The 20,000-nt window shown below is 66.5% G+C and overlaps 3 protein-coding genes across 3 annotated transcripts in view; 2 read left to right on the top strand and 1 right to left on the bottom strand.

Annotated features, from left to right (window-relative positions):
• Window positions 1-7: 7 nt before the first annotated feature.
• Window positions 8-6,149, bottom strand: CHLRE_02g081350v5 (uncharacterized protein). The gene is made up of 7 exons (XM_043059243.1): window positions 5,142-6,149; window positions 4,821-4,872; window positions 4,637-4,684; window positions 1,971-4,231; window positions 1,509-1,635; window positions 1,011-1,118; window positions 8-752 (listed from the first exon to the last, which is right to left on the bottom strand). Exons 1-7 carry the CDS (start codon window positions 5,354-5,356, stop codon window positions 651-653), a joined length of 2,913 nt encoding a protein of 970 aa, XP_042926877.1. The 5' UTR covers window positions 5,357-6,149; the 3' UTR covers window positions 8-650.
• Window positions 6,150-6,309: 160 nt separating this feature from the next.
• Window positions 6,310-10,782, top strand: CHLRE_02g081300v5 (uncharacterized protein). Its single transcript, XM_043059242.1, has 8 exons — window positions 6,310-6,624; window positions 6,829-7,844; window positions 7,964-8,074; window positions 8,329-8,406; window positions 8,589-8,831; window positions 8,941-9,300; window positions 9,532-9,612; window positions 9,930-10,782. The coding sequence occupies exons 1-8, from the start codon at window positions 6,588-6,590 to the stop codon at window positions 10,215-10,217; spliced, it is 2,214 nt and encodes a 737-aa protein (XP_042926876.1). The 5' UTR covers window positions 6,310-6,587; the 3' UTR covers window positions 10,218-10,782.
• A 177-nt stretch (window positions 10,783-10,959) lies between these two features.
• CHLRE_02g081250v5 (uncharacterized protein) overlaps window positions 10,960-20,000 on the top strand; it is a 10,296-nt gene continuing 1,255 nt past the window's right edge. Inside the window, exons 1-17 of the mRNA XM_043059241.1 lie at window positions 10,960-11,366; window positions 11,624-11,692; window positions 11,988-12,132; window positions 13,369-13,429; window positions 13,653-13,700; window positions 14,007-14,135; window positions 14,368-14,508; window positions 14,751-14,813; window positions 15,175-15,225; window positions 15,636-15,773; window positions 16,017-16,271; window positions 16,393-16,497; window positions 16,729-16,824; window positions 17,082-17,165; window positions 17,455-17,541; window positions 17,831-18,273; window positions 18,557-20,000. The exon at window positions 18,557-20,000 is cut by the window's right edge and continues 1,255 nt beyond it. Of these exons, the coding sequence (XP_042926875.1) occupies window positions 11,108-11,366; window positions 11,624-11,692; window positions 11,988-12,132; window positions 13,369-13,429; window positions 13,653-13,700; window positions 14,007-14,135; window positions 14,368-14,508; window positions 14,751-14,813; window positions 15,175-15,225; window positions 15,636-15,773; window positions 16,017-16,271; window positions 16,393-16,497; window positions 16,729-16,824; window positions 17,082-17,165; window positions 17,455-17,541; window positions 17,831-18,273; window positions 18,557-18,674 (2,292 nt within the window). The 5' untranslated portion in view covers window positions 10,960-11,107 and the 3' untranslated portion in view covers window positions 18,675-20,000. The remainder of the gene's footprint in view (window positions 11,367-11,623; window positions 11,693-11,987; window positions 12,133-13,368; window positions 13,430-13,652; window positions 13,701-14,006; window positions 14,136-14,367; window positions 14,509-14,750; window positions 14,814-15,174; window positions 15,226-15,635; window positions 15,774-16,016; window positions 16,272-16,392; window positions 16,498-16,728; window positions 16,825-17,081; window positions 17,166-17,454; window positions 17,542-17,830; window positions 18,274-18,556) is intronic.

Below are 20,000 nucleotides of genomic sequence, written 5' to 3'. Positions count from 1 at the left end.
CTACGACGCATCCCATGATCCCAATCTCAACACACGGCACCTTTGTGCACCGATAAGCGAAGCATGAACTTGTGCGCCGCTGCGTCATGTCACCGTGTTAGCGCCCAGGGCAGCTGTGCATTTGCCGGCTCGCAGCGTGCCTGCCCCCATCAGACTCTTATGGTCACCGAAGCCCTGGCCACTGGGCCCGCTTGCGCCAACACCCGCCCGTCCCGCCGCCGTCATGCCATTGGCAGCGGAGGTGCACGTCATCAGGCCTTGCGCTACGCCTGCACCCCTCCCAGCTGCATTGCATTCCTGCCAAGCATGCCACCTGGCACAACAACCCGCCAGCCTCCCAGCCACTGCTGTACCTTGGAACTGTTATGAACGCATGGTATTGCACAGCCCGGACCAGGAGGTAGATCTCGTCAATACAGTCCTCTTGCATTCTCTATGTCACAACCTGTGCAATCCTCCTGTACACACAATCGCGTCCCCGCTGCTCGCACCCCTGCAGTATCAGGCGCGACCTCAAAAGAATCCCACCAACCTGCTATCACAGAGCAAAAGCCACCCTGGATCTTGATCTCAGACAATCTGACCTTTGGACGATCGCCTCACAACAATCATCAAATCAAAATGTGCTATTGCGTTGGCGCTGGACTGCGCTACTGGATCGGGTGGGGCTGCTGGCCGTGCGGGTCGGGCGCCGCCGGCGGCTCCAGCGCCAGCCCCTCCGCGTTGGGCCAGGCGGCGGCGGCGCTGATCACCTGATGCGCGTCGGTTCACAGCACAAGGGAAGGAAACACGTGTGTGTGTGTGTGTGTGTGTGTGTGCGTGTGTGTGTGTGTGCGCGCGCGTGTGTGGTGCGTTTGGATGCATGCAGAGGAGGGGGCTACTGCCGCGAGCAGCTGGCGGCAACACCCCCACAGCATCCCCCAAGTGGCCTTGTACAAACCCCTTGCAGGCACTGCACACACGCCACACGCCACTGTTCACTTGCACACACGCCACACGTCTCCGCGCACCTGCTCCGCCGTGAGCATGAGAACGGCCGGCAGCGCCGCCATCTCCTCCCGCGCCGCCGCCTCCGCCGGGCCGCCCATGCCGCGCACGCCGTCCGACACCACCCACACCTGCGTGCGTGTGGACGCATGTGCGTGAGTGCGGCGTTCTAGTGTGTTGGTACGAGTGGCAGTGGCAGCGGGAGGAGTGTCTTGTACGAGCGATGCCAATAGCGGGATACGGTATGCGATGGCGACGGGGGACCGGATCAGCAGACGGTGCCTGCCACGGCCCTAAACCACATGGCGCAAACAACAACAACAACCCGCAGCTGCCAGTCTCCTCCGCAGCGGCGAGCTCCCATGCCTATCTCTCACTCTCAGCCGCCGCCGCAGCAGCATTCGCAGCCACCTAGCTGCCACCTAGCTGCTGCCCGCATCCCCCCGCCTACCCCTGCCCATCCTCACCCACCCACCCTCCCACCCAACCCGCCCACCCACCCCCCAGCGGCTGCTGCTCACCTGGTACCCCAGGCGCACGGCGTCGCGCACCGTCCACAGCACGCAGTGCTCCGCAGCCACGCCCGCCACCAGCAGCCGCGACACGCCCGCCGCCCGCAGCTGGCGGTGCAGCGGCGTCTGGTGCAGCCTGCGGGGAGGTGGGTGGGGGCAGCCATTCACGCGAATGGTGTGTATCAAAGATGGGGGGGAGGAGGCGAAGGAGGAAGCGGAGGGGGAGAACGAGGAGGCGGTGGGAGAGTTGAACCAGCAGCAGCAGCGTCGTCGGGGTGTGCGGCAATGGAGGCGGCGGCGGTGACGGACAACGACAGGACAAGGATAAGGACAGGGCAAGGACAAGGACCGGACAAGGGCAAGTCGAATCGCCGTCCACTCCCCAACGCCCCTCGCGCGCCCTTGCGGCCTGCCTCCGCTTCCACCCGCCACCCGCCACCCGCCGCCCCCACCCCCACCGCTATATCCCACCTGCCGTTGTCGAAGAATGCGCTGTAGCCGTCCACGTCCCGCCGCACGCCCTTGCGCAGGATGACGTCGGAGGGCAGCGCCGCCAGCAGCCCCGTGTGCAGGTCGCAGCCGGCGCCGCCCGCCAAGCAGTGGTCTGGCCACAGCCGCTGCAGCACCACCGCCTGCTGCTGCTGGGAGTCGGCCGGCTGAAGGCCCAGCTGGGGCTGGGGCTGGGGGAGGAGGTGGGGCTGGGATTGGGGGCTGGGCGGAGGGAGGGGCGGTGCGCGGGGGGACGGCCGCCGCGCGTGTTTCAGGGTGCCGTGGCGCGGGTGGTGCAGCTGGGTGTGTGGGTCCTGGTGGTGGTGCAGGTGCGTGTGTGGGTGCGTGGTCGTGGTCGTGGCCGTGGTTGTGTGCGGCTGTGGGGGGTAGGCGGCGCCGCCGACCTCCAGCCCTGCCAGAGCCGCGGCGGCCGCGCTGTTGTTGACGCGTGGAGCCGCCGCTGCCGATGTCGGTGTGGGTGTGGCCCGTGTGGGTGTGGTGGGGGCGTCAGAGGCCCGCGTGCCGGCGGCGTCGGCGGCGGCGTGCGCGGCGGCGCCAATGGCTGCCTGCGTCGCCGCATCCGGTTCCACCTCGCCTCCACTGTTGCCTTCGCCTTCGCCCGCCTCGCCCATCTCACGCAGGGTGCTGAACGCGTGAATGGCGGGGCCCTTTGACGCGGGCACCTGCTTCTGTTTCTGCTGTTGCTCCGATCCCCCCTGCTCTCCATCCCCGCCCTTGTTCACAGCTCCGGAACGGGACCCAGCCGCCGCAGCCTCCACCCTTTCCACGCCGCCACCGCCGGGCGCCGCCGGCTGCATCCACGAGCCCGCCGCGTCCGCCTGCCGGCCGTCCCCCTCCCACGCCCGCTGGTGGAACGCCGCCGAGCGCGCCCGGGCGTTGGCTGCGGACGCCTCCACCGCCTGCTGCTCCTGAGCCTCCTCCAGCGCCCACTGCTGCAGCTGCTGCGCACCCGCGGCCTCAGCAGGGCCCGCCGGCGCCGGCGCCGGCGCCGCTGGCGCCGGCGCAGCCTGCCATTGCTTGCCGCGCTCCTCGAAAGTCATTGCAGCCTCGCGCACGGCACCGGCACTGCCGGCGCCGCCGCCGATGCTGCTGCCACCGCTGCTGCCGCTGTCGCTGCTGCTGCCGCTGGCGCCGCTGCTACTGCTGACGCCGCTGTCCAGCTGGGTGCTGGGGGCGGCGCTGATCCAGCCCACCTGCTCCATCTTCGCCTCCAGGTGTCGCTGTAGCGTGGCGCCAGACGCGCCGACCAAGCTGCTGCGCTGCGCCAACAGCGGCGAGCACAGCCCGCTAGCGCCGTTGCCGACCGCCGCCGCGTCACCTTCCTCTTTCTGCAGCAGCTGCTGCGCTCCTCCGCCGCCCTTGCCCTTATCACCGTCACCACCTGCGGCGCTGATCTGGGCCACGGCGCCCACCGCCGCCGCCAGCAGTGCGCCCTCCTCGGCGCCCACGCCCACAAAGCCGCTGTCGGCACGCGACGCCGACGCCACGCCGGCAGACGCGGCGGCGGACGCCGCCTCCGAGGCGGCGGCGGCGAGCGACTCCAGCTGCCAGGCGGCGGCGTAGGCAGCGCGGCAGGCGGCGCGAGGCGAGGCGCTCTCGGTGGGCGCCGCCGCGCCGCCCGCTGGCTCGTCGGCGTGCGGCAGCGCCGCCAGCGCCGCCTCCGCCGCGTGCAGTAGCGCGCCCTCCTCGCCCGCCGCCACCGGCACAACCGGCGGCACCAGCACCGGCACCGGCAACGTCAGCGCTGGGAAGGGCAGGCTGCCTGCGCGGCTGGGGCTGGCAGAGGTCGCAGCACTTAACGCGTGAAATGCGGTGGCTGAGGGTGCTGAGGGGCCGTGCGGTTTGCCGCCTCGCGCTGCGATCCCCTCGGGCGCACCCAGCAGCGCGCGGCTGGCGCCGTTGCCGCCGCCGTGACGGCCGCCAGCATTGTCGGGCGAGGCGGCCTGAGTAACCACCGCCGCCGCCGACGGGCTGCCATTGGCGCCGCCAGGGGCGCAACGCGCGCGGCAGTTGGGGCCGCAGCGCGAGCAGTCCAACAGCTCCCCCGTGGCCTTGTCGTACACTAGCCGTACGTACTGCCGTGCGCCCGGCTGCGGCTGCGGCGGTTGGTCCACTGAGTCTGTTGACGGCGGCGGCTGCGGTGCTGTTGCTGCGAGCTGTGGTGGTGGTGGCGGCGGCAGGTGGGTGCTGGCAAAGCTGACGTGGTTGGGCGGGTGGTAGTCCTGGGGGCGGGGCAAATGCAGGCGGTTGGGGAGGCATGCGTGGGTTAACTTTAAACCAATCCCGTAAGGAAACAGTCGCGCTGCAAGGCATGTGTGGGTGGGTGAGTGGTTGAGGGCAATCGGCAGAATGCGGCTACAGCATGTGAGCTGGCGGCGCAGACCTTGGGTGTGTGTGGTAGTGACAGAAGGCTGCAAACGGTATGTCAAGCCAAAAGAGCTTTGGGAGGCAATGCGGCGGTTGCTCCCTCGCGAGCAATAGATTTGCGGGTGTGCATAACTACAGAACTACAGAAGTCACTTTATCTAGGAAGGGGCAGCCCCCGGACTAGAGAGACAGCACCAGCCCGCTCTCTCTTTGGCACGGCCGATGTCACATTGCGTGTGTCCGCCCCCCCCCCCACACACCTGCGTGAAGACGACCAGCGTCAACTGGTCCCGGCAGCTGCGGCGCAACTGCGGCCGGGAGGAGACGGAATGGGCGGAGCAGTGTGGTGGCTAAGCAGGTGCGCGGGTCAGGAGAGCCAGAGATCCAACACACAAATATGTAGGTACGCATGCAGACGCGCACGTTTAAAGCACAATACCGCACCTTGTTTATGACCGCCACCACTTCTTCACCGCGGGGCACCGCCACTGCGCCCCTGCATGGCAGCAGCAGCAGGACGACAGGCAGGAAAGGAAAGGAGACGGACAGGCACACAGCACCGGTTGTTGCAGGATGGGAAGTGCCGGCATGCCCATGTGAGGCTGATGGGGGCATGCGGCATCGCGCAGCCTAGGAGGCTGCAGCTCAACACGTTATTAATTGGTCGAGTCGGTGGAGAGGCGCCCTGCACGAACGCCCCCGCGCGACCAGAACACACGCCTCTCCCTCCCCTGCCCTCACCGACCCAGGCAACCTGCCTCTCACCCGGGCATGAAGTCGGACTGCACATCAATGCACAGCAGCGCCGTGCGCAGTGGTGCAGCCACCACGCCCGCCGCGGCTGCCGCCGCTGCGCCCGGGGGAGCGGGCCCCGAGGCGAGCGCGAGCGCGTGTGCGGCCGATGCCGCCCGCGCACCCTGCTGCGCGAGCGCCTGCGCCTGCGGCTGCTGTGGCTGCGGTGCTGAATGGCTCTGCTCCATGTATACGCGGGTGAGCAGGCGCTCCACAAAGCGCCCGAGCCGTCCGAAGCGGTTCCGAGACTCGAGAGGAACGTGTCGCGAGCGACTAGGTAGGGTCAATAGGGCTTGGGTTTGGGCTAGTACGGTTTGTCAATTGTCTGTTGAAGAAAATTGTGGAGACCTGGGGTTGTCCGCGTTCGCGCCTGCGCAAATTATGCCCCGCGATATTATCCGCGTCAAGAGTAATGCCCCCGGCACCTCCGACTCCAGCTCCCCGCACGACGTTCCTGCTGTGCGTAGTGCTGCCGCACAGGGGGGTCTGCAAAGGGTCCAAAGCTCCAGCCGGGCGGCGTAGGCTTAACCTTGGTTGGAAGGCTGGGGGAAAGGATTGGCGAAGATTTTGGCAAAACCTATGGACATAATGAAGCTTACGATAGCGCTAAACCGACTGTCATGCGCTGCGGACTGGTTCAACTCAATTCCAGTTCCGACTTGACCCCCGGGTCCAGGGGCCTGTCATCGTGCCCAGGCCAGGTCCCCGCATCTCAGCATCTGAGCACCAAACCTCCTTTGCGTGCGCGCTGGCAGCGCAATGTCGCGCCTGTGATAAGGCTGCGAAGGGCAGAATGGGAGGCAGACCAGGCCTTCGGCTGGGTTGGGTTGGACATGTCTTGCCGTCAGACGACGGCCTACACGGCGAGACAGGGGGAGCGGGTGATAAAAGACGCCTAAACATTCTTGCAGCTCTTGAAGAAGGGCGCTGTGCGAGGTAAATCGTGTCGGCATGCAGCTTCCATTTCGTAAGCCTTTGGTATGGGTGATTTGCACTGGAAGAGGTGGGCAATAGCTCTAGGCGCTGCTGTATCAGCTCATAGCTTAGGCAAGGGGTGACAGACCCCAGCTGCGGAAAATCGAAAACGCATCATGCATGTCGTTTTTCGCAGGCACAACCGCACAAGGCAGAAGAAGAACGAATCACACTCGGAGCGTGTCAGTGAATGCATGACAATATAACTAGAAATTGTTAGCTAATCGCTTCTAGGGCTTACTTATTCCTGAGCGTCGTCACCAGCAACGGATATCGAAACCCGGGTGCTTATGGGTGCATAATGCATAGTTCTAGGCAGTAGCTGGCAAAATTGCAAACCGCGCGAGCAGCGCCCTGGTAAACTCCGACAGGTTGCAACGTCGCGGCGAACACGCAAGCGTCGCTAAAGTGGCATAATTTTGAAGGGAGCTTTGGCAGGCTCCTATGCACGCGCTGCCCCGGGCCGAGCCCCCGACGAGAGGTCAGCCCATTCCCGCTGACACTGAACCCGCGAGCGCCGCACGCCCGGCGTCGCCACGTGCTGCTTCAGCTGTAGTGTTATAGAGTAGTCTGTGGTGGCAAATTCCGCGACGTGGGGTCAGACACACGTTTCTGGCTGCCTGCCTGACGCGCGAAGGGATTTTCCGCTGACGCCCCCCCCCCCCCCGAACGCACCGCACCGCAGCACTGGGCTGCCTGGCCCTGCACACCCGCGGTGGCCACTCGACCCCCCACTGGACGTGCTCTGCCCACGCCCTAGCACCGCCGTCGCCCTCAGGCTCTCCCCACGGCCGCGGCGCGGCCAGCTCCGGGCCCTGCTCCTCCGCAGGCCCCAACCACACGGCAGCGCCCCGCGCCAGCACTACCAGCGCTGCACCTTTGTACGGTGCAGCTACTCTCACAGCCTCCACAGCTTCCACAGGCGTTGCGCGCGGCGTCCGTTGCTGGGCTGCGTGCGGCCCCACGGCGCCGCTCTCGCTGGGCGCTGGCTCGGTCGGCAACGGCTGTCGTGCCTGCTGCCCGGGTGCGGGGCCACTCAGCTCGGCGTGGCCGTGTCGCTGTGTGTCTGGGACGCAGCTAGGACCCGGCGCCTCGCAACCAGCCAGGCCGCGCATCGACCAGCGCCTAACGCCAGGCGCTGAGGCGAGGGGGGGCGGAGGCGGCGGCGGCAGCTACTCCAGCGGCGGCGGCGGCAACAGCAGCATCGGCGGTGTATTCTTGGCGTCGGTTGCAGCATCAGCAGCCGTTGCTTCGGTCGGGACGAGCGGGGCACTTGCCGAGGGTGCTGCGCTGAGGTCGACCTCGTCTCAGCTTCGGCTCCTTCCGTCGACGTCACAGCACCTGCGGGCCCCAGCGCGCGCCCCGCCGCTGTCTTGTCCCCGCCCGGCGGCGGCGGCAGTAGCAGCAGCCTCAGCCTCAGCCGCAAGCGGCGGCGGCACAGGTCCCAGCACCAGCCCGGCGTCAAACCCCAGCAGCGCAAGCCGGAGGTCGCCGCTGGTACTGGTGGGCAGCGGCAGTAGCAGCAGCAGCAGTAGCAGACCCGCAGGCCGCGCTGTAGCAGCAGCGGGCCCGACCCAGATGGCGGCGTTTGAAGCGGCGGTTGCGCCGAGCGAGGCTAGCGCCCGATGGCCGCCGGTCTCGGAGCGGCTTGACGCGGTGGCGGCGAGGCTGCGGGCGCAGCCGCAGGCGCAGCACAAGCCGGTGAGGAAGGCAGCGGGGTGTTCATCTGGGAGGGGAGGCTCGCTCCCACGTTTGAGCACTATATATGTTACCGTCTTGTAAATGACTGCCGGTTCGGCTCCACCCCGTGTCGGCCGCAGGTGTCGGACCGCGCGGCCGCGGTGCTGGTGGGGCTGTTCGAGGACTCGACCGGGGTGGTGCGGGTGCTGCTCACGCAGCGCTCCAGCCGGCTCAAGAGCCACCGCGGCGAGGTGGGTGGGGCGGGGCGCGGGGCGGCGGCGGCCACTGCTGCGGTGGAGCCACTGCACGGCAGCGCACTGAGTGGTCTGTGGCACACACCGAAGTTGCTGTCCACCCATCGCGACTGTGCGTGGCTGTGCGCCGCGCGATTATGCCCTGCAGCGATACGTTGCGCCGTCTCGCCTGGCTGTACCGCCCCCTGACTTGGGACTTAGGGGATCTGTTCTCCGTGGACGGCTTACCCCCCCCCCGCCGCCCTGCGCAGGTGTGTCTGCCGGGCGGCAAGCGAGACGAGGAGGACGCGGACGATGCGGCGACGGCGCTGCGGGAGGCAAACGAGGAGGTGCGAGGCCTCTGCCATGCTGCCTCCTTGCGCACGTGCTTGTTGCTCCACCCTCCCATACCACCCACCCAGACCTCAACCCAGCTCGCGTAAGCGTCTCACGAACACCGCCATTTCCTCTTGCACCTGCTCCGATTCCAAGCTCCCTACTTCTAACACCCAACTGCTGTCCTCCTTCGCAGCTTGGTCTGGACCCCTCCTCCGCGGACGTGCTGTGCTGCCTGCCGCCCGTGCTGTCCAAGCACCACCTGTCCGTGACGCCAGTGCTGGCGCTGCTGCCGCCCGGGGCGGTGCCGGCGCCGCACCCGGCCGAGGTGGACGCGGCCTTCACGGTGCCCCTTGCAGTGTTCCTGGGCACATACGCCGACCCGCGCCGGACGGCTGGCGGCGGCTCGGGCGGTGTCGGCGCCGGTGGGCAGCAGCAGGTGAGCGGAGGGCTGGTGTCGCGAGTGTGATGCCGCCAAGGGCAACTTGCCACCCTGCCAGCGCTGTCAGCATGTATGGCTGCCGAGGCTGCTGGCCTGTCCTCCGCAGGCCGCGACTTCGTCGGCCCAGCCACCGGCGCCTGTCGACGACGGCGGCGACAGCACTGGCAGGCGCACCCGCCGCCGGCGCAGCGCCGCCACCGCCGCCGGCGACAGCGCCGCCGCTGCTGCAGCGGCCACAGATACGGAGCCGAAGCCGCTCAGCTGGCGGCCGCCGTCTGCCTCAGCCTCCAAAGCAACTGCGGCTGCCGCAGCGGCTGCGGGCGTGGGCGTGGGCGCGCGCGAGGGCGAGGGCGCGGGTGCCGGTGTGGCCATCGGCTCGGACTGTGCGTACGGCAATGCGGTGCACGAGTACCGGGACATCAGCTGGGGCGAGCACGAGTACCGCATCCACTCCTTCCAGTACGGGGTGAGCAGCGGCTGCGGCTGCAGCACCGGTGTGTGGGGCGCGGCCAGGAGCTGGGTATGCGCGCGTAGTGCTTTGCTGTCAAGTAGTGGCAGACCTCACAGCTTGCCTGGCTTCCCAGGTTACCGTGTCCTCTTCCATGTTTGCATGACTGTGCATGTTTGAACAACCGAAAAGAGGGCAAACCTGGGCTACTTGCTGCAATGTGCATGGACGCACGGTACGCGCGTGCAGGACTTTGACGTGTGGGGCCTCACCGCCACGATCTGCATTGCGGCGGCACGCCTGGCGCTGGGCCGGGAGCCGAGCTTCCAGGCGAGTTGTGCGCGGGCGCAAGCAACGACGCCTCCGTCCCGGTTCCCCCTGTGTCCAGCTCATGAGTGCGGGGCACCGCGGTAGCCTCCGCTCTCAGCACGCAATTGCGACGACGTGCCCTCGCTGCCGCCCACCGCTGCCTCTGACGCACTAGGTCAATGCGAGCGGGCCGCGGGCAGTCGCCCGCCTGTAGATCGTGTGGCGTGGGCGATTGAGTGCTTGCGTGCTAGGTGCGTACGGTAGTGCCGCCGCTGAGCCGTTGCTTTGCACGCGTCATTCACCACACATCCTCGTTTAACCCTATTCCATACGCTCAGGAGCGCTGCCTCGGCGGCCAGCACTACAGCTGCTTCTACTGGGACGGCTCCGCACTGCGTGTGCGACCCGAGGCCGAGATCGCACACGCCGACGCCGCCTCGGCTGCAGCTGCTACTGCTGATGCGGCTGCGGGGCCGGGCCCTGCGGCTGTAGCAGCGCGGGCTGGCCGGGCGGGCGAGGGCGGTGTGCTGCAGCTGCCCAGCCGCGAGGACCTGGCAGCGGCGGCGGATGTGGCCGTGGAGGCGGTGGAGGCGGAGGTGGTCATCGCGGCGTCGGGCTCGGCATAGGCGAAAGCATGGCAGGGATGGCAGGCAGCTTGGGTAGTGTGCATATGGTACAGGCAGTGAGGCGCAGAGAGGACGTGTAGGCAAGTCATACCGCACATAGTGCAAATAGTGCAAATTGAGGGTAGTCTAGTGCGAAGTGAAGGTAATCTGTGCCTGGAACGGATGTGTGCGGCAGGAGTGCTAGACGGGCTGAGTAGCCGGCAGGTGAGGCCCAGCTGCAAGCCGGACTAGGTGTTCTTGCAGAGGTTGTTAGGATTGGGAGGAGGCGCAAGATGGCTCACGAGACACGCCGCTTGTGTGGTCTGTGGAAGTGTGATGGGACAGGGTTTAGGCAGGTTGGCGAGGTCGCGCAGGGTGCAGCTAATTCCCAGACCCCAGAAGATGGCAAACAATTTGCAACGGCAGTGCAGGAGTGCGCGGCTGGTCGAACGTTGTGTGGTCTGTGGATGGAAGGACCGCAAGGACAGGTGGGTGGCTGAGCGGTGGCTCGCGCCGGCGCATCGGGCCGGCAGATATGGGTGACAGACTGACAGCTTGATGGGAACATGTGTAATCACATGCGTATTAGCTGGGGTAAAAGCTGCAGCGGCAGCTCGGCTCGAGCTATCTGAAGGACGGCAGCGTTGTGACGCAGGGCGCCCCTGCGCGGGAAACGCTGGAAGGGAAGGGGGGACCTTGTCAAGGACTGTTGCATGGTGTGTCGTCCCTTCACGCTGCATGGACTTCATGACTCTATTCTCGACTAAATTTTGGTTTATGCGGAAGGCGCTCGGGAGCGACCTGGCCTGGAGATCTCGTCGACCCGATTCCGCGTGCCGGTGCAACGCCTGACCAGGCGCCTTATTATTTGCTTTATAGGCCGCCACTTACTTGAGTAGGCTGATTCAAAAATGCAGCTCCTTGCAGTGAACCAGCGCTCGCTTGCGCGCAGCGCACAGCAGCGCCAGGCCGTTCCCGTCAGGGCAAATGCTATTCGCTCGGTTAGGATGATCGGGGGTGCCCGTCGCGCTGTGGTCGTCCGCGCGGAGCAGACCACTGCCCCCACCCCCGCTGCGAATGCGCTGGGCTCGACGATGGCTGTTGGCACAATTGCTCTGCGGAAAGCTGTTGCCCAGGCGGCCTACAAGGGCAGCAACGTTTTTGTCGTCGGTGCGTAGATGATGGCGATAAGAGCGAGTGACATGATGATGTGCAAGCATGTTCACCAATTCAGCGACGTGCCGGCTACCTGGGTGGTAGCAAAGGCTGTCCAACGGAACGAACGCTGAAAGTCCTTGGGGTAGTCAGAGCCAGAGAGCTCTGGGCGCCACACGGTTTCTCCTGAGGCTGTCCTGAGTCGCCTGGGGGTTTGACGACAACGCTGCACCTACCCCCGACCCTACCCCCCACCCCCGCGCGCGCTGCAGCCGGCACTGGCCAGCTGTCCATCCGCATCATCCGCGACCTGCTGTCCTCGGGCTTCAAGGTCACCGCCGGTGAGCCCGGGCGTGGGGGAAAGGGGGCCTGAGAGCTTGCAAGAAAACGCCCCCCGGCTGGGGCATGCGGGGCCAACAGGCGCGGCGATTGATATCTAGGAGCTGTCGGAACCCTTTGCACTCCTTTCTTTCTTGGACCCCGGGGTGCTGCCTCCCAAGGCTGTCCTCGCCCGCCCGTTTCTGCCCCGTGCCAACCCACCACCTACCCCTCCTTCACCCGCATCAGCCTCGCCTCCCGCAGCCCTCCCCAACGCCTTACACCCAACCCACAATTCCCACCTCCTGCACCCGACAGGCGTGTCGGACCTGGCCGCCGCCAACGCCGCCTTTGCGTTCTTCAAGCGCTACGAGCTGATCGACAAGGCGGCGGCCGCCAACCTGAAGCTGATCTCGCTGCTGCAGCTGGAGGAGGATGACGCGGCCGTCAAGGCGCTGCCCAAGTGAGGAGGATGGGGGGCGTAGATACCAGCCCAAACTAAACCAAAACAAGATAAGCTAGCGGAGCACAGGCAGAGGCGTTAGCTACAAGCGATAGTATTTATAGGAGGGGGCCGAGGCGTTGTGGAGCAGCAGGGCGAGCGGCACCGGCTATAAATATCGCTGAGGCTGCAGAGGCGGGGGGCAGGCGTTGCAAGGAAGGGGGCGCTGAGCGGGGGCTTGAAGCGCGGGGGCTGGGCTGGTGGGGATGCAGATGACGACGGCGGAGCCATGATGCGCGTGCGATGGCGCGCTGGGCACACACGAAAGGGGCTCAGCCCATGAGCAGGCGAGCGGCCTGCGGCGGGTGTCGGCGACTGCCGCGGCTGAGCGGAGGCGGGCTGGCGCTGCTGGGCGCGAGCGGCCGGGCTGCATCGATGTCGCGGCAGCGGCAGAAGCAGGCGCAGGCGCAGACGCAGATGCAGGAGCGCCCACAGCAGCAGCAGCAGCAGCCGCATACGTGTTGCGCAGGCGGCCAGCTGCACGGGTGGCACGTCGGGAGCTGCTGCGCAGGTGCCCAGGGCGGCGCCGGTAGTCGTGCGTGCGATGGGGAGAAGGGCGGTGCGGAGGGGGTAGCAGAAGCAGCAGCAGAAACAGCAGCAGAAGCAGCAGCATGAGCAGCAGCAGGCGTAATGGCTGGCAAGCAGTCCCCCAACACACATGGGAAATCGGGTCAGCTGCAGATAGCCACCCGATGTGGCGCTGTGCTGGGGCTGCCGGGGCGGGCCTCGGGTCTTCGGTGCCCGTGGCCACAGCCATACACCGGGGTTGCACAACAGCTTGGGAGCGGCAGGTGCCTGTGCCCACTGTCCGCACCACGCACAGTAAAGCCGCCGCAGCCGCAAGCGCAGCTGCGGCTGCTGCAGCAGTGGGGCCCTGACCCGCCTCGCCGTGCAGGCCGGCGGCCCCTCAGCTGGCGGCCAGCCATAATGCATCACACCGGCACAGCGCGCTGTGTCGCAACGCGGTCTTTGGCAGATGTGGGAGGGTTGATCGTTCAGCTGGATTGTGTGAGCTGCTATGATAGTCAGGCAGGCGGCTTGCAGCCACTGGGGCTTACTGCAGCAGCAGGAGCAGGAGCAGCAGCAGCAGCAGCAGCAGGCCATGATATGTGGCCGGTGCACGTCATGTTGGTGCAAGAGTCCTCATATTGACCTGGGTATGTGAATATGCATTTATGCGCGTGTGCCTGTGAGCAGGAAGGCCAAGGTCGTGGTCGTGGATGGCGACACCGACGGCAAGTCCAAGACCGGCGCCAAGGTACGGCGCGGAGCGCCAGGGGCCCCAGGGTCGCGCGGGAGCAGCGGCGTTGCGAGGCATTGCAATCGTGACTCGGGGTGTGCATCCGGCTGGTGCTGTACCGCTTTGCACAAGTGCTGACTGCGATTGTATTACGGCGTTCAGGGGATCCAGGTTTCTGCCCCAGAGGCGCTCTTACCGATGCGCTGGTGCGCACGTGCGCTGACGCTGCGCCCCCACACAGGAGGTCCAGTTCGCTCTGGCTCTGGCCAGCGCCACCGCCGCCAGCCAGGTGGGGGAATGGGCATGGTGTGGGCAGGGCAGGGCATGGTGTGAGCATGGTGTGGGCAGGGCAGGGCATGGTGTGGGCGGAGAACGGCCGGCCGGGCCTTGGCAGCAGCCTCAGCTTGGGGCCGGAGGGGTGGGTACCGGGGCATTGCTGTAACGCACCCCAAGGCCAACGGGGACGCTGCGGTGACAGGGAAGGGCGTTTGGCGCTGTGTTTGAGTGCAACGCTGGACACCGAACCCGCGCAGCACGCCCCGCAAAAGCCACGTTCAACACAAGCGATTCACACGTTTGCCCCCACGTGACACAGGTCGTGCTGGTGTCGACCCAGCCCACCGCCGCCCCCGCCTCCGGCGGTGTGTTCGGCTTCTTCGCGCCCAAGCCCGCGGCCACCGCGCCCGGCCAGCCCATCGCCAGCCTGAGCAAGCTGGAGAAGCAGGTAGGGAAATGCCAGCAGTGCACGTGTGGGCGTGGGCGTCTGTGTGTGCACGGACCGTATGCATAAGCCATGGAGCATGGGAGCATGTCTGTTAAAGGAGAGGAAAGCAACGCGGAGCTGGACAGAATGTGCGTGTCAATGGCAAGTTCCTATGTGGCTTGCGAGCAAACCCGCCAAGGCGTGCCAAACCCGTACCGCCGTGTGCCCTTCCCCTCTCCTCACCTCACCGTAGCTGGCGGACAGCGGCAAGCCGTACGCCATCGTGCGCGCGTACGGCACCGACAAGGTGGAGGACGGCGCCGAGCCCGGCCCCTACGTGCAGATCGGCACCCTGGGCTCCATCCCCAGCACCCAGCTGGCCAGCAAGGCACAGGTGCGGTTGGGGGGGGGGCGGGCAGCCGTTCATGGAGAACGGCGTGGTTTTAGGCGCCGGGAGAGGGGCGGCGGGGCCGGAGGGGAGAAGGGGCGGGTCTAGCAGGTATGTGTGGCGTGCGCTGGATGGTGCATTGGGTGGAAGGGGGGCGTGGCTGGGCTCCGTTGCACCGCACACGCGCCTGTCGGCCCTCCCACCTCTCCCCCCTCCTCCCGGCTGCTGCCCCGCCACTGCCCTCTCAGGCCGCCTCGGTGGTGGCCGAGCTGCTCAAGGCGGCCGGCTCCAGCAACGAGCTGGTGTTCGAGGTGGGTGGCGGCGTGACTGGGAGCTGTGTGTGTGTGTGTGCGTGTGCGTGTGTGCGTGTGTGTGTGTGCGCGCGCGTGTTTGTGTTGTGAATGATCGTGCGCTAAAGGCATTGGAAGAAGTGCGGGTATGTGGGTATGCGGGTGGGTGGGGTGGCTGCGTGTGTGCGCGTCAGGCGGCGGGAGGCCAGGCGCTGAGGGTGGAGCTGCCTGCCGTGACCTGGCACGTGTCCCGTGCCACCTGGCGGGCCCGCAAATACACGCACCGCCGTTACGACCCCCGCCATCGCGCCGCTCATCCATCCTTTCTCACTGCGCCTCTTGAACTCTGCCACGTCTTGCTGCGCCCCGCCCTCGCTCGCAGCTGGGCGCCAGCGGCGACGAGCAGCTGTCGGCGGCCGACGCCCTGGGCGAGGTGGGCGGCGGGGCGGGCCGGAGGGAGGCTGGGCGGCAGCAGCGGCAGGGTTGCAGCAGGGATGGGGCAGGCGGGGGCCAGCGGCAGGGGTGGAGGCCCTGGTGGGCGGGAGGGGTGTGGATACCCGCAGAACTAAACCGAGCCCAATGCAAAAGAGCGAGGAGGAAAGCGTGGCAACTCGTTGGGGGGGGAGGGCAATAGCTTTGGGGGCTGCATGGAAGTACCCAGCAGGCGGTTGCTTGAGGGGCTTGCGGCTGCAGCTTGCGGCCTCGGTGCAGGTTGGGATACGGTGTGTGTCTTTGGGGGCGAGGCCGCTCAATGCCAAGCATGTCCCCTCCGATATGACATTCCATCTCGCGTCTCCCTGTCAGGGCTGCTAAGCCGCTTGCTGCCTGGCGCCTCACCCACAGATCATTGCCTCCAACGAGGCCGCCGCCGCCGAGGCCGCCGCCGCCGCCGCCGAGGAGGCCGCCAAGAACGCCGCGCCCTCCATCGGCCTGTTCGGCCTGGGCACCATGAGCATCGCGCGCGCCAAGCAGGCCGCCGAGGTGAGGGAGGGGGAGGTTGCACACCCAGTTGTTGACCCAGCCCACACTCCCAGCCCACACTAAAACAGGGGGGCGGGCGGGGGACCCGGCGGGCGGGAAGAAGCCAGGACAAGGCTGTGGGGGGCGGCGCGAGAGGTGGTCCTAGGTCACGTGTATGGTACTTCTGGGTTTCTGTATTGGGCATCAGCCCCCGCTCATCCCGCCATCGCTCGCCCCGCCGCCGCCGCCAACACCTGCACGCAGCCCAAGGAGGAGGCCCAGCCGGAGCCGGAGGAGGCGCCCGCGCCCAAGAAGACCGGCACCGGCTTCAGCTTTGCCTTCGGCGCGCCCAAGGCCGCCAAGGCCGAGGAGCCCAAGCAGGTGGAGGAGCCTGCCCCCGCCAAGGTGGGCACGCTGAGCGCGCGCCGCGCCCGCGCCCCGCGCGCCGAGGTTGAGGAGGTGGTGGTGGAGGAGGCGCCCAAGGCCGGCTCCGGCTTCAACTTCTTCGGCACCGGCAAGGTGGGGGCTGGGGGAATGGTGGCGGGATGGGGACGGGGGCGGGATGGGGCGGAACCGAGTTCGTGGCGGCGGGCTTGATAAAAGGCAGCTGGGTTGACCCGGCGTGTGGCGCTGTTTGCAGGTGGCTGCCAAGAAGGAGGCCCCTAAGAAGGAGGAGCCCAAGGAGGAGGAGGAGGCCCCCGCGCCCAAGACCGGCTCCGGCTTCTCGTTCTTCGGCACTGGCAAGGTGAGGCCGCGCCGCAAGGGGCGCGCGCATGCGGGGCGCTGCTGCACTGCGGAGCGCGGTGGCGCATTGTACGGCACATGGCAGGGCCCGCCGTGAGAGCCCCCGCTCCGGGCACTGCCACCTCCACTCGCAAATGTGGAGGCCGGATAGCGACTGTCGTAATGCCGTTGAGTACGCCCGCTGCGACGCCATTCAACACCATGCAAACACCACACCATCATGCCGTCACAGGTGGCTGCCAAGAAGGAGGCGCCCAAGGTGGAGGAGGAGGAGGAGGCCCCCGCGCCCAAGAAGGGCACCGGCTTTTCGTTCTTCGGCACCGGGAAGGTGAGGCCCGTGCGTCACAAGCGGGTAGCTGGGTCAGCAGCAGCACGGCGGCAGCTGCAGCCTGGCATGTGCGTGCGGCACTGCACAGCAGCGGAGCACAGCCACGGATTGCAAACCCCAGGCGCGCAGGACACTGAAGGACAGCGGCGCCCCGCGAGTGGGAGTACCGAATGTCGCTGCATCCAGCCGCCGCGCGCGAATGCGCTCCACGTGCGTCTACCTCACTCCGCCCACACGCGGTGCACATACACCCGTAGGTGGCTGCCAAGAAGGAGGAGCCCAAGGAGGAGGAGGAGGCCCCTGCGCCCAAGAAGGCCGCCGGCTTCTTCGGCACCAGCCGGGTGAGGCTGTCAAGGGGGATGGCGGCGCAACAGACGCAGTGCAGCCACGGGACGGCTGCTGCCGCAAGCGTGTCTTGCGTGCGTGTGGGCACTCGTAGGACAGAACGGCGACCGCGACGACTAGCGGCAGCAGTAGGAGGTTTGCCAGATGCTTCAATTGGGCCCGTCCTGCTTTGAGGCACCTTGGGCACCTTGTGCAAGGCGCATGAGAACTTTCCGCATGTGATTCCTGTCCGCTCAGTCAATAGCAACGGTTGACAGCCAAACACGCACTCCTGCCACACCGCAGGTGGCTGCCAAGAAGGAGGCGCCCAAGGAGGAGGAGGAGGAGGCCCCTGCGCCCAAGAAGGCCGCCGGCTTCTTTGGCACCGGCCGGGTGAGGCGTGCCATCAAGGGGGATGGCGGCGCAACAGGCGCAGTGCTGCTGGGGCAGGCGTGTTTTACGTGCGTGTGGGCACTCGGAGGACAGGGCGGCGACGGCAACAGCTAGCGGCAGCGGCAGCAGTAGGAGGATTGTCAGATGCTTTGACGGGCCCCGTACTGCTGTACGCAACTAGAGCACCTCTCACATGTCACATGAGGAGTTGCCGCATATGATGCGGTAATTTGTCCGCTGAGTCAGAAGCAGTGGTTGACAGCCAAACACGATTCCTGCCACACCGCAGGTGGCTGCCAAGAAGGAGGCACCCAAGGTGGAGGAGGAGGAGGCCCCCGCGCCCAAGAAGGGCACCGGCTTCTCCGCTCTGTTCGCGACGCCCAAGCGCGTCAAGGAGCCGGAGCCGGAGGAGGAGCCCGCGCCCAAGCGCGGCACCGCCATCCGCCGCGCCGCGCCGCCGCCGCCGCCCGCCCCCGCGCCCAAGACCGGCACCAGCGTGCGTAGCCGCGCGGCGCCGCCGCCCGCGCCCGAGCCGGTCAAGCGCAATGTGTCGGTGAGCTCTCGCGCTGCCCCTGTCAAGCCCGAGCCCAAGCGGCCCGAGCCCGTTAAGAAGCCTGAGCCAGTGAAGAAGCCCGAGGCCAAGAAGCCCGAGCCCCCCAAGAAGGCCGCGCCGCCGCCGCCGCCCGCCCGCAGCAGCAGCTCCCGCAGCGGCACCACCAGCGTCAGCAGCAAGTGAGGCTGGGCTGGGATGGGGGCCGCAAGGAAGGAGAGGGATAGTGGGCTAGGTAACAGGAGAGGACGGCGGGTCGCGATGTGGGCTTGCGTGGAGGGAACTGTGCGTCGTGCGGTCTTGCCTTCACACGTACAAACGTGTGCCCTGCTGCTGCCCGGTGTGCCGCCGCACGCACACACACACACACACACACACACACATACATACACATACACACACGTACACATACACACGTGGGGTTCATTTTGTTAGTTTTCTTAACACAACCACACGCACACGCAGGAGCTCCAGCAGCCGCTCCACCGAGTCCGCACCCACCTACGTGCCCGGCACCCGCGGTGCCAAGCTGGCTGCGGAGAAGGCCGCTCGTGACGCGGCATCCGCCCAGAAGCGCAAGTAAGCGTGCGGCTTCACTGCAGCGAGCTCGGCACGTGGCGACGCACACTCTGGATGGGCCGCCTTTGCTGCGGTGTGGGAGGAGGGCTGGTCGCCGGCGTCCATAGCTGGCGTGGAGAGAGGTGGTCAGGAAAATCGGTGTGACCGGGAAAGAGTGAAGATGGTTTGGCACAGAGGCTTCAGGGGTCGGAGCCAGGCAGGATTGTGCCCTGGCGCGAATGGAAGCAAAAGCTTGACCGCGTGCGATACGTCGCTGAGGGGCACTGATGGGGGGGACTGAGTATGAGCGGTTGCTGGATGGGGGATTGATGCCCTGTTAGGATGCCTTGCGCACGATTTACGGATTAGGTGTGCGGGGCCGCCATACCTCATCGTGTACATGAATTAGCAAGAGTTTGAGAGCTAGGAGGCTGCAGTGAAGTTTTGCTGTGATGGCGTGATTCGGAGTGGGCACGCCTGTGCTCCACATTTTTTACCCTACTATACCTTACCATCCCCAGAACCGCGACGTCTCCGCCGCCAACGTGATCCGTGTGCTCCTCCTGCTGAAGCTGATGGGCTTCGAGCGGCCGACCAAGCTGCAGCGGCCGCCATGGCCGCCGGCGGCGGCGGGGCCGGGCTGAGAGCCTGAACGGCGCTAGCAGGGCGTGGGGCTGAGGGTGCACGTGTTGATTGGCGGCGAGTGACGTGACTAGTTTGTTAGCTGCGGGTTAGCACGGACTGTGCACCCCACCCAACCGGCCATGTCCGGATTTGCGGGGATGCCAAAGGCCCCCAACATAGAGGCGTGTGCTTAGTAGGCGCCCGCGTCAAGGTGGCCCCGGGATCAGCCCTTTTCCTGCCATAAGGCAGCCACCTCCTTGTTTACCCTACTAGAGAAGACATCGGACCTGAGCGCAGGGCGCTATGTAGCTGACGAGAAGGCCAGCTGTTTAACGATACATCTTGCCATGAGCTTGCGATTGGAGCCTCAACAGGAGTAAGTCTTCTTGCTACGCATTTATGTGGGCACGGGTGGGAGCCACACACATCGGGACTACGCTTTCCTGCCCCTTGCCATGTTCCATCACGTGTGCGTGAGCGTCTGGGCGACCAAGGCTGGGAGAGTGGGAGTTGATGGCAACACCAAGCTGCGCCATGGGCGGGTCAGCGGGCGATTGGAGTATGGGGCATGTAGGTCTTCAACCGGCCCCGCTAGCCCCGCTTGTCGGGCATGCTTGCTCGCCCAACATCTGTGTTGCCCATTTCGATCTCAGACTGCCGACACGAAACACAATGCTGCAGAATGGGACTGTGCTCTTAGCTGCTTTTTCAAGCGGATTTGGAACAA

The sequence above is a fragment of the Chlamydomonas reinhardtii genome, chromosome 2 (genome assembly GCF_000002595.2).
Source record: "Chlamydomonas reinhardtii strain CC-503 cw92 mt+ chromosome 2, whole genome shotgun sequence".
Lineage (NCBI taxonomy): Eukaryota > Viridiplantae > Chlorophyta > Chlorophyceae > Chlamydomonadales > Chlamydomonadaceae > Chlamydomonas > Chlamydomonas reinhardtii.
Note: the sequence above shows the minus strand (reverse complement) of the source record. Positions and strands in the feature narration are given on the sequence as shown.